Source organism: Cyrtonyx montezumae, unplaced genomic scaffold, assembly GCF_038088225.1.
Source record: "Cyrtonyx montezumae isolate F1298 unplaced genomic scaffold, pur_monq_1.0 scaffold_44, whole genome shotgun sequence".
Taxonomy (NCBI): Eukaryota; Metazoa; Chordata; class Aves; order Galliformes; family Odontophoridae; genus Cyrtonyx; species Cyrtonyx montezumae.
In genome coordinates this window covers 1,042,556-1,056,996 of record NW_027072050.1, presented here as the reverse complement: position 1 = coordinate 1,056,996, position 14,441 = coordinate 1,042,556, and the positions used below count along the sequence as shown (strand labels likewise).

Here is a 14,441-nt window from a genome sequence, read left to right as displayed (position 1 = left end):
ACATGGCACAGCCTGGCATGGCACGGCACGGCATAACATGGCACAGCCTGGCATAGCATAACACGGCCTGGCATCGCACGGAACTGCACAGCATAACACGTTACAGTGTAGCACAGCCCAGCATGGCATAACATAACACTGCATGGCACAACACAGCACGGCACAGCATAGTGGAGCTTGGGGTAGCACAACAGAGCATGGCACGGCGCAGTACAGCATAGCTTAGCCTGACGTGGCATAGCATAGCATAGCACAGCCTGGCATAGCATAACACAGCCTGACATAGCACGGCACGGCACAGCATAACACGTCGCAGTGTAGCACAGCCCAGCATGGCATAACTTAACACTGCATGGCATAGCTCAGCACAGCATGGTATAGCATAGCACAGCACAGCATGTCATAGCACAGTGTAGCATAGTGTAGCACAGCACAGTGTAACACAGCATGGTATAGCATAGCACGGCCTGGCATGGCACAGCATAGCATGGCCTAGTATGGCATAGCATAGCACAGCTTGGAATAGCATAACACAGCCTGGCATGGCACAGCATAGCACATCACGTCATTGAGGTTGGACTTGATGATCTTTAGAGGTCCCTTCCAACCCCTACAATTCTGATTCTGTGATCACAGTGTAGCACGGCGTGGCATAGCACAGCCTGGCATAGCATAGTACAGCACAGCATGGCATAGCATGGTATAGCATAGCACAGCACAGCATGGCACAGCACCAAGCACCTGGGGCTGGCTCTCCACCACTCAGGCTCAGCCTGGGTTCTGGTCTGCCCAGCACTGTGCCCTGGGAATTATAGAACTGTAGGGGTTGGAAGGGACCTCCAGAGATCACTGAGTCCAACCCCTCTGCCAAAGCACCTCCCGAGATGAGGTTGCACAGGTAGGTGTCCAGGTGGGTCTTGAACGTCTCCAAAGAAGGAGACTCCACTATCTGGGCAGCCTGTGCCAGTGCTTTCTGCTGCACTGTGAAGAAGTTTCCATGCACATTTGTGCAGAATTTCCTATGCATCAGTTTGTGGCTATTTCCCCTTGTCCTATCACCACACACTGCAGAGAAGAGTCACACTCCTTAGATATTCGTAAACATGGCTCAGATCCCCTCTGAGTCTTCCTTTTCAAGGCTGAACAGCCCCAGGTCTCTCAGCCTTCCCTCATAATGGAGGTGTTCCACACCCTTTACCATCTTTGTGGCCCTCCGCTGGACTCTTTCGAGGAGATCCCTGTCTGTTTTGTACTGGGGAGCCCAGAACTGAACACAGTACTCCAGATGAGGCCTCACCAGGGCAGAGTAGATAGGGAGGATCACCTCCCTTGACCTGCTGGCCACGCTCTTTTTAATGCACTCATACTTTTAGCACATTAATAGGCTTACAGCTTGTGAGAGAAGTAATGTAATGACTGATCAAAACCACCTGATACTCCAAGTGCACTGAAATGCACATTATGCATATGCTCACAATTAAATACTGTGATGAAATACTACATGCTGATTAGATGCTGAAGCCAGCCACAAATTATTCCTGATATGGAATATGAGTTGGCCATTATAAGAGTCTTCTCTGGATGCTCTCTGGTAGTTTGATGCCTTTTTGACTTTGTGGGGCCCAAAACTGCACCCAGCGCTGAAGTTGAAGCTGCACCAGGCAGAGCAGAGTGGGACAGCCCCTTCCCTTACCCAGCAGCAGTGCTAGCCCCCGTGCACCCCAGGGCACCAGTCAACCAGAACCCCCAGGTCCCTTTCTTCAGGCTGCTCTCCAGCCTCTCATCCCTTGCCTGTAGCCGTGGGAAATCCCCAGTAGCATGAAATCTCAGGTGCTGGTTCTTATGGGTAACTTGAATTATCCAGATATTTGTTGGGAAAGCTACAATGCTTTAAAAGAGTTAAATAAGTATGGCATAGATTTCTATCTTATAGCTCTACTAAACTATTTTTTTTTTATTATCACTTTTGTCAGATTCAATACCAGATGTGCTCTAGCCTTCCTCATTGCATCCCTGCAGGCCCTGACAACCTTTCTATATTCTTCCCAAGTGGTCAGACCCTTCTTCCACATCTCATGGACCTTCTTCTTCCCTTTGAGTTTGTGCATAAGCTCCTTGCTCATCCACGCAGGTTTCCTGCCACCCCTTCCTGATTTCTTGCTCAAAGGGACGCACTGATCCTGAACTTGGAAGAAGAGCTGTTTAAATGCTTACCAGCTCTCACAGGCCCCCTTACCTTCTAACATATGTACCTTCTAATATGACCTTCAGTCATATTAGGCTGTGCCAGTAAAGAACAGCAGCTGCCTCATTTGTGTCCTTCTTTGACTCCATTTGGCCTCCATTGGCCAAGCTTCATTTGGCCCTGAAACAGTTTGGAGCACCCCTGTGATAAATCTGGAGGCAGCCCAGGTGACATGACACTGACAGAGCAATGGCAAGTCCACAGCTTGGCAGATGATTTGGAGCTGTGAGGACGTGGGAAGGGAAGTGTGTGTCTCTTTTTCTTTGTCATGTGGTTTCAGAGGATGGAAAGGATCGATGTTGTAAAATCACAACACATCTGAGGAGCAGAATGCTCCCCGGAGACTGCACCACGTGCTGTGGAACCAGTGCAGACATATACTGATGCCAGCTGTTTCATCCTGTTTCGCTGTCCCACTGACTGTTGAGAGAAGCAATTTCTCATTATAAGCCCAATCTGATCACTGTGAAAGGATACATCAAGGATTCAAGAGGGCTCTTGGAACTGAATTAGGACACTTGAACTGAGTAACCAAGCATGGCAACAGTGAATCACTGGGACCCATGGCGCAGCAAACATTTTCTTGTCATCAAATTGCTATGGCTCAGTCAAGTCCTGCGTGCAGTTTTCTTCCCACAATGGCTCCATATTCTGTGTGTACTCTGGTGTCAGGAATTCTGTGAGTGCTGTATTAGTATTTCTGAATCCACCCTCTGTCACCACCACCACCCACTGACACAGTTCCTCTTGGAGCATCACAGACCTCAAAACTTGAAGCTGCTGTAAAAACCTGCAGCAAGATGCCACGTTATGTCTGATAAATAACCCAGCAGAGCAGATGGAGCACAGGGTGCCACAGCAGAATCTATTGTCAATTGATCCTTATCAGCCCTGTGTGCAAGAAAGGAGTGCACCACACCATGTATGTCACATAATGACATCAAACTGCAGTGGGAATGGAATGTCCAGCTCCAGGTGAGCTGTGAGAAAGAGAACCTCTCCCACTATCTTTAGGCAGCTGTGCAGTGGTGAGCTGGAGACCAGAACAGCATGGGCCCCAGGGCTGGCAGCTGGCACTGAGCTGCTGGCTGTAGTGGGCACTACAGTGCTAGCTAGCACTGCTTTGGATCGTGTTTTAAAAGCACTTTGCACTGGAAATTGGGAGATGAACATCCACAGCATTTCTTCATTCAGACACATACGCCCAAGGGAACCTTTACTTGGATGGCTACACTTCATATGACATTGCTTTTCCCATTTGCACGTGTAAAACAGACACAGTGCCTGCAGGCAGGAGCATCTCTAAGAAACAGCAAGATGTCATTCAAAAAGGTGAAGTCATGTCTAAGCAAGGAAAGGACTTGTAACTTTGTCAGTTTGATCTGGACATGCCAGGAAATACACTCAGAAACAAAAGGCAATTACAATCTCCTCTGAACAATACTGGGAAAACTGGAGGAGACATAAAATAATAAGGGCTGGGAAGGGATCAGGCTGGAGCAAAAGCAATCCCGTGTACTGACTGCACATGGCTTCCCTACTTGGAAGCAGGGGGTGTCCACATCAGCTGTCTTCTTGCTGAGGCTGCATCCCACCAAAATGATGGGTGTGAAGCGGTTCTATAGAAAACAGTACTGGAATAGCAGCAAACCTTCACCCTGGGTGATATTCAGCCAAGAGAGAAGAGGGAATTGACACAATAGAGAGTTCAGCTACCAACAGTGGAGGGTCATTTTTGTTTCAAACCATGGTGATGTCAGCAATGTAGGGAAATTCCAGGTGGGAAGGCGAGGAGCTGCTGACATCTGGCCTGAGCAGATTGGCACCAAGTATTGTGAGTTACTGGAAACGTGTATGAACATAACATCTTGGGAAAGAGTTCCCATGGGTTGCGTATGAGGAAATTGTCATGTCTGCCTGAGTTCTCCCAAAGGGTCAATGTTTTTGCAAAGGAGAGAACTTGCTGGTAGTGCTTTGCAAAGGCATTCAGAAAGATCCCTCACCAGAGGTCTGAAGAAACCCACCTGAGGTTTCCGTGAGAAACCAACAGATTTTTCACAGCTCTGAATTGTTAGAAGCCCCATGAATGGGTGGTGGATTAACAGGAAATGGCTTTGCAGCTTGGGAAGAGAAAGGTTGGTAGAAAACGAGAGCAAGAGATGCCCCTTCTGATGCTGTCACCAGGAAGAGACTAGCCATCCATGCAATGGAGTGTAATTGAAGATATCCACCCACAGAATTATTTTCTTGTATTAAGACATCTCACCCCACCTCTAAGCTCACGGGCAGGTCAGAACAAGTGGTGCTGAAAGTCATACTCGTGGGATCGAGTGTGAGGTGCAATGTGAGTGAAGAGCAGCTGGGCTAGGTGTCCTGGAGCGCTGTCAGTCCTGATTGCAGAGTGTTTTACATCTCACGTCCAAGTCCCAGAGCCTCTTGCTGTCTTTGCCCACCACCTCGACAAGAATGGGACTGTTGGAGGAGGTCTGGCACCACAAGTACTGGCTGCCACCCGGAACCACCTGGGAAGACATGAAGGATTCTGCAGACACACACTACCCAAAGCCTCAGGACCTCTGGCTCTGCCTCCCTGGTGCCCTGCTCCTGATCATGGTCCGATGCATCTTTGAAAGGTGGGTGCCATAAATCCAGCTTCTTCTGTGCTTGTTGTTAGCTGTGTCTGTGCAGGGTTGCTCCAGACTTATTCTTACCCATCTCCTAACCACAATAAAGCTGGCAGGGGGTTGTACTCAGAAATACTCTCTGAATTTTGTGGCATAAAGCATTTGTGTGGCAATAATTTGACATCTCATTCCTGTACCTGTATCCTCACCTGTACCAGGTGTGAAAAGACATGTCCATCACTCAGCTGCACCTCAGCTGTGGGTGGAGAGTCCCCCTGGAGAGAGGGGGCTTGGGCTCTGCAGAGAGACCAGCTGGGAGTGTGCAATACAGAATAAGGCGTTTGCTGGGTACATCAGGGCTGGTAGCCCCTGCTGGGCCAGGGGACAGCCTGGTCTTAAACGATACTCCCAAGGATGCCGTGCAAGTCCCACTGTCAGCATAGGGGAAGAAGGAGAGGACAGCCATGGCTATTTCAGCCTGCTGTACGATCATTCTGTTCACACCACTCCTTCCTCCCTCCACAGCTCTGCCCTCCTCTGTCCTTCTGGCACCAGAGGTCCCCAGTTCATGCAGGGTTGAGTTCCTACAGTGCCTCAGTGATGGGCATTCCACCTTGGCTGAGGGAAATGGTACTTCCAAGCTGAGCCTGTGAGCTGATAGCCACCTCCTCTGGGCCTTTGGGTGGGAACAATGCAGATCCACGTGGCTGAGCACAGGTGGTGGATTCAGACTGGGCTTTGGACGCCTGTTCCAAAAAGAGAGACTGACACATTAGGGGAAGTCAAGGAACTATCAGTGAGAGTGGGCAGGGTGTTGGGTAGATGTGCACCTGTCCAGCCAGGCAGAGCAGGGCTTCGATGCCTGTGGAGTGGGAAGGCTGTGCTCAGCAAATCTGCCCTCAGCTGGAACGTGGGCCTTCTCCGATGGTCCTTCAATCCAGCCTATCCAGATCCCTCTGCAGAGCCACCCTGCCCTTGGGCAGATCAACATCCCCACCTAACTTGATGTCACCCACATACCTCCTAAGGGTGCACTGAATTTCCTCATCAAGATCACTGATAATAGTATCAGAAGAAAGTGGCCTCAATACTACTGATATTTGTTATTGCTTTCGCCACTTGTACTGGTTTCAGCTGAGACAGAGTTGATTTTCTTCATAGTGTCTGGTGTGATGCTGCGTTTTGGCTTCAGGAAAAAAACAGTGAGGGCACCCACATCCTCTCTGTTCTGAACTCTCTTTCCTTTTGTAGAACCATAGCTCTGCCCCTGGGCAGAAGGCTGGGAGTGAGAGACAAGCAGAGGCCCAAAGCTCAGCCCAGTGCCACACTGGAAGGCTTCTACAAGCTGCTGGGCAGGACCCCGAAGGAGGTGAGTGCCCCTGTGCTGACAGCCCAGGCAACCAACGCCTCCTTCCCCCACTGCCAACCACCATTCTGGGGAAGAAGCAGCTATTTCACCATCCACAAATGCATTCAGCAGCCACAGCCCCAGCACCACCTGACTGCTGTGTGTCAGATCGAGCAGATAGCCGAGAGCTGCTGGCTTTACTGACAAAGCAGCCATCTCCCCACGGTGGGCAGATACTGTGGATAAGACTCCTTATTTTCGGCAGAATCCTTCAGATCATTGCTCACAGTGACGCATTGCCAGATCTATAAAATAATTTACTTAGATTTGTATGAAGTTTTGTCAAATTAATTAAAAAAAAGCTCCCAAGCTCAACTCCACCTTTAGTTTAATCACTGTTAATAAGTCCTAGGGCTAGGCAGTTTTACTGGGACTATGTGTGAAACAGACCATGGTGGAAAAGATGCTTTTGAGGTTGTTTGTTGCTCAATTGGGTGTTCTATCTGATGTTATTGAATGAGCTAGTGTGCTGTTTCTTTATCATCACAAACTAAACTTATTTTATCCTCGTTTGCCACCTGCAACTGATAATCATCTGTCAATCATGGATCAGAGATGAAAAAATTGTAGACAGACTTTCAGAGCAGGCATTGAGTCTCACTGCTGGCAAAATTGGACAGGGAGAGCCTGTGCTAAGCTCCAAACCTGGCTTTACATATTTCGACACTGGAGTTCTAGAAGGGTCAAAATTACCTGGGAGGTCACCAGTGCAAGCACAGCAGATCCAATTCTTTTCCAAAGGGAGGTGGTCTCTGGAGAAGCATGGACCCAGAGAGGCAGAAGCAGCCTCTCCTGCCGCATGGAAACAGAAAGCATCAGAAAGGTGAAGCCCTGCTTTCCCAATCTGTTCTCCAGGGGGACCTGATTTCAGTGGCCAAGCAAAGTGGCCTGCCAGTCAGAACAGTGGAGACATGGTTCCGGCACCGGCGGGCCCAGGATAGGCCCAAAATTACAAAGAGGTTTTGTGAGGCAAGGTAAGTGGCCCAGCACGGGGATGGGAAGCTCCAACAAGGAGCTGCATGGCAGCCCACATCCTGCCCTGAGCCCTGGACACACTCCAGTGGAGTGACAGAGCCACAGAGCAGTGCCCCCAGCTTCACCCTTCCTTCCCTCTCACTTCTGTGTTTCAGAAAGAGAAAGGTGCCTCAAAAGTGTCCACTGGTCAGGTTTAAATCTCAGGTGCTGGAGGGATTTTGAGCAGTAATACCATTGGCAAAATGTGTCAAACATCTTTTTAAGAGAACCTTGATATGAAATGACAAATGTTAAATATTTTCACCAACTCATTGATTGTTGGACATAACAGTGTAACATCCAGCCAGTGGGCATGGACAGAAAGGTGAAAAAAGAAAAGCACCAGAAATCATTGAAAGCTTCACTGAATTCATTTTCTCAAACTATCCACTCTTGTATGAGGTGGTGGAGTCTCCTTCTGTGGAGATAATCAAGACCCAATTAGATACCGACCTCTGCAAGCTATTGTAGGGAACTTGCTCCAGTAGGGGAGTTGGACTCAATGATCTCTTGAGCCCCATTCCACCCCTGCAATTCTGTGATGCTGTAATCATAGAGTCACCAAGGTTGGAAAAGACCTCCATTGTCATCCAATCCAACCATCCATCTACCACCAGTATTTCCCACTGATCCATGTCCCTTAGTACAGCATCTACACGTTTCTTGAACACCTCCAGGGATGGTGACTCCACCACCCCCTGGGCAGCACACTCCAGCACCTGACCACTCTTTTGGAGAAGGAATTGCTCCTAACTTCCAATCTGAACCTCCCCCAGTAAAACTTGAGGCCATTCCCTCTCATCCTATATTGTCCTAATGCATATTGTAATAATATATGGAAACAGAAAGGACAGAGGAGCCACTGAGCATCTAGATGAAAAGGATCAGGTTGTTGGTGGACCTCAGCTTGAGGCTTTGTGTGTACGTAGAGGTACATAGAGGTATGTACTTCCTGTGTGCAAATAGAAGTAGAAGATCCACCATTCCTCCTGCTCTGAAAATTACATTTCTCAGTGCTTGAATCCTGTTACAATGCTTTTTAAACAATAAAGTCTGTTCTTCCTCTGAAAGCCTGTTCAGTGCTCCACATCGCAGCATTCCCAAGGGCAATAATAAAGACCCTGATATTCCTACGCCATCACTGGTGACAACTATGTGCCTTCCCCAGGCTGCAGTACAACAGATTGCACAGGCAATCTGCAAACAAGTTAGGTGTCCTAACTCCAGAGGAAGTTGTAATTCCCTGTCTGTTTCTTTCTGTTTCAGCTGGAGATTCACATTCTATGTCACATCATTCTTCTCAGGGGTGGCTCTCCTATATGATGTAAGTACATCAGCTGGGAAACACTGTGAGATGACACCTTTCATGTGTTTCTCATTCATGGAAAATAAGTTTGATGCTCCCAGGCTGTTCCAAGGAACCCACAGATGATGTGTGGCCACGACTATGGGTTCAGACCACAGTTTTGGAGTCAAAGAAGGACAAAATCAGGGACATGGCAAAGAACCATTCCCCGTCCACATCCGGAAGGACAGCTCTCTTCTCCAGATACAGGCCTGATAATGTGCCAGTGGTGTCACCATGCTTTTCTTCGTCCTGGGCTGTGCCTGGCCCACTGGATATCATCACCCTTTGGTGAAACATTCACCAGTGACAAATGCCATCCACTTTTGTAAAGCTCAGGGGCAGACTGACTCTACCACAGTGCCCGACACCATGTGCCTCCCTGAATGCTTTTTCATGTTGTTGATATACACTGTGGGCTCTTAGTGTTGCCTTCTCTTTATGCAGAAGCCATGGTTTTGGGATCACACTGTGTGCTGGCTGAGATATCCACAACAGGTGAGCTGCAAGTCTGTGGGATAACTTAGTTTGGAAGGTTTCTTGTCAGCTGTGAGCTCAGAGCAGGTTGCTCAGGTCTTTCTCCAGCCTGGTTTTGAAGACCCTAAGGGATGGAAACAGCACAACTTCCCTGGGCAAGCTGCCCTGCTGTTTGATCCTTGTCATGGAGACAAAGTTTCCCCTTAGATCCACCTCTTGTTTCTGACCGTGCATGCTGCCTCTCATCCTCCCACCATGAACCATGGTGAAAACGTGCCTGTCTTTCTGACCAGCTCCCTGTGTGCAGTGCGTATGGAGGAGCAGAGAGGCTGTCCTGCCTCTGTCCTGAGCAGCCACCTCTTCTCATTGAGTTTCTCTGTAATAGAAGCTTGGCCAGAAGCAGCTCCATGTGTGTGGCCACAAATAGGATCAAGCAGTCAGGACAACCCTTTAACTCTTGAACAGGAATGGGGATGGAATGTCCAATGGGAGATCATAGTTCCCCCCAGTTTCAGCAAAGATCTGGGGTTTCTCCTGTCCTCAGTGCAGCCACCAGCACAGCAGCAATCAGTTCAGCCACAGGGGATGGGGAAATGTAGATGTGACTAAACCCCGATGTCCCACGTGCAGTCTGAATGAATGCATATTCTGGGAAGAGCCTTGTCTTTTCCTGTCCCCCAAGGCTAAGCAAGGGTTGTCACGTTGCCTTTTGCTTTTGTCACAGCCACTCCTGCCCATGCTGGGCTGGTTCTACCTGCTGGAGCTCTCCTTCTACTGCTCACTGGTCGCCACCCTGCCCTTCGATGTGAAGAGGAAGGTGAGTGACAGCAGCACAACTGCAATCCACTGCATCAGCCACCACTCAGCCTCCCAGGAATGCCCAATTACCAGCCCTCAGGGGTAGCAAGGCAGGCAGCATCTGTCCATATAGGCTTGCCCATGCTGCAGTGTTCTCTGTTTCCACATTTCCCATCTGCAGCATCTCCATCCACCCCCTTTGGTTTTCTCTATGGGCAACACTGGGGAGCTGAGGTACTACCTGCACTGTGGCTACTGGGTAGGTCCTGCCCAAGGCCAAGGGCATCTACACAAGGGTTATCACACAAAGCTTTTTGATACATAGGAGGGTGAGCCCACGTACAGCCTAGGAGGAAAATACACAGTGTTAAGAAAGGAGCTTAGGAAAGACAGCCTGATTCATGGAAAATTTAGACAGCCCATCTTCTATCACATTTACATCAGTGTGTACCTGACTGGTATTCATCTGAATTTCTGGATGCAAAGTGTTTGCCATGTCCAGTGAGGCAGCACCATCCACAAACAGCTGCTGCCAGGTGAAGATGCTCTATCTTCTCCTTACAGGACTTTAAGGAACAGATCATCCACCACATTGCCACCATCACTCTGATCTTTGTATCCTATTGTGCCAACCTGATACGGCTTGGGGTGATGATCATGCTGGTCCACGATGCCTCTGATTACCTTCTAGAGGTGAGTTCCCCTCACTCAGAAATGCAGATCCATGCTCATGTCTGTCAGTAGTGCCTTGCTACACATGACCTGTGCAATGGGAGGACCAGGGCATTTAGGAAGCATCAGATTTACAGCTCCTGGGGAAAAGTGAGTGCAGAAGAGGGACTTCAACCAACAAATCTGGTAACCTGCCAGCTCATGGGAAATCCCTGCAGCCCTGCAGGAGAGGGATGGGGGAAGCAACGTGTAACTACATGGGATATACAGCAGATTGTCTCTCCACAGTTGGCCAAGGTTCTCCACTACATGAAATGGAAGCGGGTCTGTGAAGTGGTCTTTCTTGTGTTTGCTGTGGTGTTCATCAGCTCCCGGCTTATCATTTTCCCTCTAATGTGAGTTATGTTTTAATGAACAGAACATTCCAGGTAAGCTCAAAGATGAATTCAGCTAGAAGTGGGGGAATCGAGAAGGAATGCTGAAGGTTGTAAGCTATAAATTAACCTAGAGTCGCAGGCTGCCCTTTGTCCCCAGGTTCTGGCTGTCTCCCATGCTGGGATGGTTACAGGCTGCCACAGACACCCAGCTCCAGCTCCAGCCCAGGGAGGAGCACTGCCTGCTGCTCCTGGGAGGCATGGCAGGTTTCCAACAAGCAGCCTGTTTGCAAACACTATGGGTTGGTTGGCAATTTTAAGTCAGTACATGTCTTCTTGGACCTGGGACATGCTTGCTAGAGCTGGGTAGAGTCCGTTTCTGGGGAAGAGCAAGATGACATCAAACTGAAGCACAATTTCACAGTCCCAGCACAGCTCAGTTCTGCCCAGAGGACTCAGGAGACAAATATCTGCCCAGAAAGATTCTTGACTCTTGTTAAGTGTGAAGGCACACAGCCTGCTGGAGTCTTGTACCTTCTCATTTGTTTCTGTCTGTCTCTCACAGCACATACTACTACTATGTGACAAAATTTGAGATGTTCTTCCTAAGCTGTCTGATAAATGCTTTCCTGATGATCCTGCAGCTGTTGCACATTTTTTGGTCCTATCTAATCCTCCGGATGACCTTCGGTGTCATCCTCTATGGTGCGGTAAGAAAAATCTTTTTCTCCTCCATTACCACGAGATCCAGAGTGGTTCCTGCACACCTGCAGGGACAGGGTGGGAGAAAAGGGGCTGCCCAACCAAACAGCCCAGGAGCTTCACAACTGAAGTCAAGAGCTGAGGGTTGAATCTAACCTTCACGTAGATGGTCAAGCAGCTCCATACTTGGGTATTTTGTTTGCCTTCAGCTTGAGTTGCACCTTCATTAAATTAGATGAAGAGAAAAAATAGTTTCTCTGAAGGATACAATGGAGTATGCTCTTGTCTATTTCACATACGATGACAAAATGAGAAGAGTCACTGTGTTCAAGGGCACTGCTACTTGGAACAGCTCAAGGAAGGTGGAGGATTTGGCTTTTGGGAACCCCACAAAGGTCAACAAGGAAGAATCAGAAGTCCTCCACCTGATGAGGTGTGTCTTCTGCCAGAACAGAGGGCTGTGGGGCAAAACAGGACCTCTATATTTTGGAGATGGACACAAACCAAGTGTGGACTCTGCCAGCAAAGAAAGCCAAGACAATCCTGGGCTATATGACAAGGAGCATAGCCAGTCAATAGAGTAACACCTCATGTGCTGTGCCTAGATTTGGGCCACCTAGGAAAGCAACAACACACAGACGTCCAGCAATAGTGAGGGGCTGAAGTAGATGCTCTGGGAGGAGGGGCTGAGGGAAATGGGCTGGGTAGCCTTTAGGAGAAGCTACTAGAAGCCTTCCAGCATCTAAAGGGAGGCTTTTAAGAAGGAAGAGCCAGGTTCTTCCTAGTGGTGAACAATAGGAGGACAGGAAACAACAGACAAAAGCTGAAGTAAGCAGTTCAATCTGCGTGTAAAGAAAAGATTTTTTCATGGTGAGGGCAATAAAGCAACAGAAGAGGTTGCTCAGGGAGTGGAGTATGGTCTTCTGGAGTGCACTGCACTGAGTGTGGCCAACAGGGCAAGGGAGGTGATCCTCCTCTCTGCTCTGCCCTGGGGAGGCCACATTTAGAATATTGTTTCCACTTCTGGGCTCCCCAGTGCAAAACAGACAGGAATCGCCTCAAAGCAGTCCAGCAGAGGACCACAGAGATTAAACAGGGCCTGGAGCATCTCCTATATGAGGAAAGGCTGAGTGACCTGAGTATGTTCAGCCTGGGGAAAAGAAGACTGAGATCTGATTCATGTTTACAAATATCTGAAGGGAGGTAGGAGGCAAATGGATGAGGCCAGGCTCTTCTCAGTGTTCTGCAGCGATAGTACAAGGAGAAATGGCCTAAAACTTGAACATAGGAAGTGTCATACTATTTTGTGACAGAACATTATAGTAAGAGTGATGGAACACTGAAGCAGGCTGCCCAGAGAAGTGGTGGAGTCTCCTTCTATGGAGATATTCAAGACTCATCTGGACATCTACCTGTGTGACCTATTGTAGGGAACTGCTTTAGCAGAGGGTTGGAGTCGATGATCTCTTGAGATCCTTCTAACCCCTGCAATTCTGTGGTGCTGTGTGATTCCATGTGGTGGTGCAGTGCCCTTCCTTCTGAGAAACTTGGTCTGACATCAAAGCTGACCATGCTTTGAGGAAGAGGTTGGAGTACATGATCACTTGAAGTCCTTTTCCCATATGATTTCCCTATGATCCTGAATACCATTACATACATTTATGAGTGTATGTATCAGTATATAAAATCCAAACTAGACTACATACTCACAAAGCAACAAGAGCAAGCTTCCACCTTCAGTTTGCTTATGCAAGAACTAAGCTCTCTCTTCATACTTGGCTTAGCTCCTTTAGAGGCTGTCCCACTCTGTGCCATTCAGCACATTCAACAGCTTCTGGATGTATATTTTTAAACTTATTTTCAGAAGATCACATTACAAGAACATTGTCAGGGTTGTGCAAAAAGTTCAAAAGTTACAGAAACACTTGGCTGCTTCAGACTTCCAAATGCAGGGACAATTACCACATTGGCTTTAAGGACCAGAGCTCACCTATTATTTATATTATACCTCTCAGTGCTCTGAATGAAAGCAGGACTAGTTTCCTTTATAATACAACCCGGCAGAAGTTCTGCAGCTCATTTAAATCATCTTTCTTTCCTACAGAAAAAAAAAGATGCAAGAAGTGACACTGAGGAAAGCGACGGGAGTGAAGCAGAGGAAAAGAACGAGTAGCACGAGTTCGTTCCCACACCAAGAGCCAGACAGAGGTTTAAAAGTACAAAGGCTGAATAGGACCTGGAGGAAGAACCCAGACAGGCTCATAGACCCCTCCTCAGTGGTACACCCAAAGCACCATCTAGCATCTACATTGGCTGCTCCAAAAGTAATGCCTCCTATTTACTTCTACGGAAACAGATACAAAGAGCACAGTAACACTATTTGATAGAACAAGTTTTCAGCTACAGAATGCTATTTCTCAATACAGTCACTGCCATTAGCTATGCATTTTCACCAGTGATGAATAAGAGCTGTGTGCTGCACTCAAACGAAACCTGGAGCAGTGGAGATGACCCACTGCTGAAATGCACCACTCACCCCACACTGTGCTGCATCCACTGTTTGGTCTCCATAAATGTTCAGCAAGTGTGAATGAAATGTCACTGGGTGCCATTTGTTTTCCATGGAGGAATGCAGTGATGCCCCTTTGCTTCATCAGCACTCCCATGTTAGACCCATCCTGTCAGACTGCCCCTCTGCTGCCATCTGTCACATGGCAGCAAAATGAACCTTGGTGGGAAGGTTCAGCCTCTACTGCCATCCCACCAATGCCTCTAATGTCAT

The 14,441-nt window shown here is 48.3% G+C and overlaps 1 protein-coding gene across 1 annotated transcript; it reads left to right on the top strand.

Moving 5' to 3' along the window:
* Window positions 1-4,687: 4,687 nt before the first annotated feature.
* Window positions 4,688-13,922, top strand: LOC136055553 (ceramide synthase 4-like). The gene is made up of 10 exons (XM_065747353.1): window positions 4,688-4,878; window positions 6,121-6,238; window positions 7,133-7,251; window positions 8,558-8,615; window positions 9,084-9,134; window positions 9,838-9,930; window positions 10,476-10,604; window positions 10,872-10,978; window positions 11,523-11,667; window positions 13,764-13,922. Exons 1-10 carry the CDS (start codon window positions 4,712-4,714, stop codon window positions 13,830-13,832), a joined length of 1,056 nt encoding a protein of 351 aa, XP_065603425.1. The 5' UTR covers window positions 4,688-4,711; the 3' UTR covers window positions 13,833-13,922.
* Window positions 13,923-14,441: the final 519 nt, after the last annotated feature.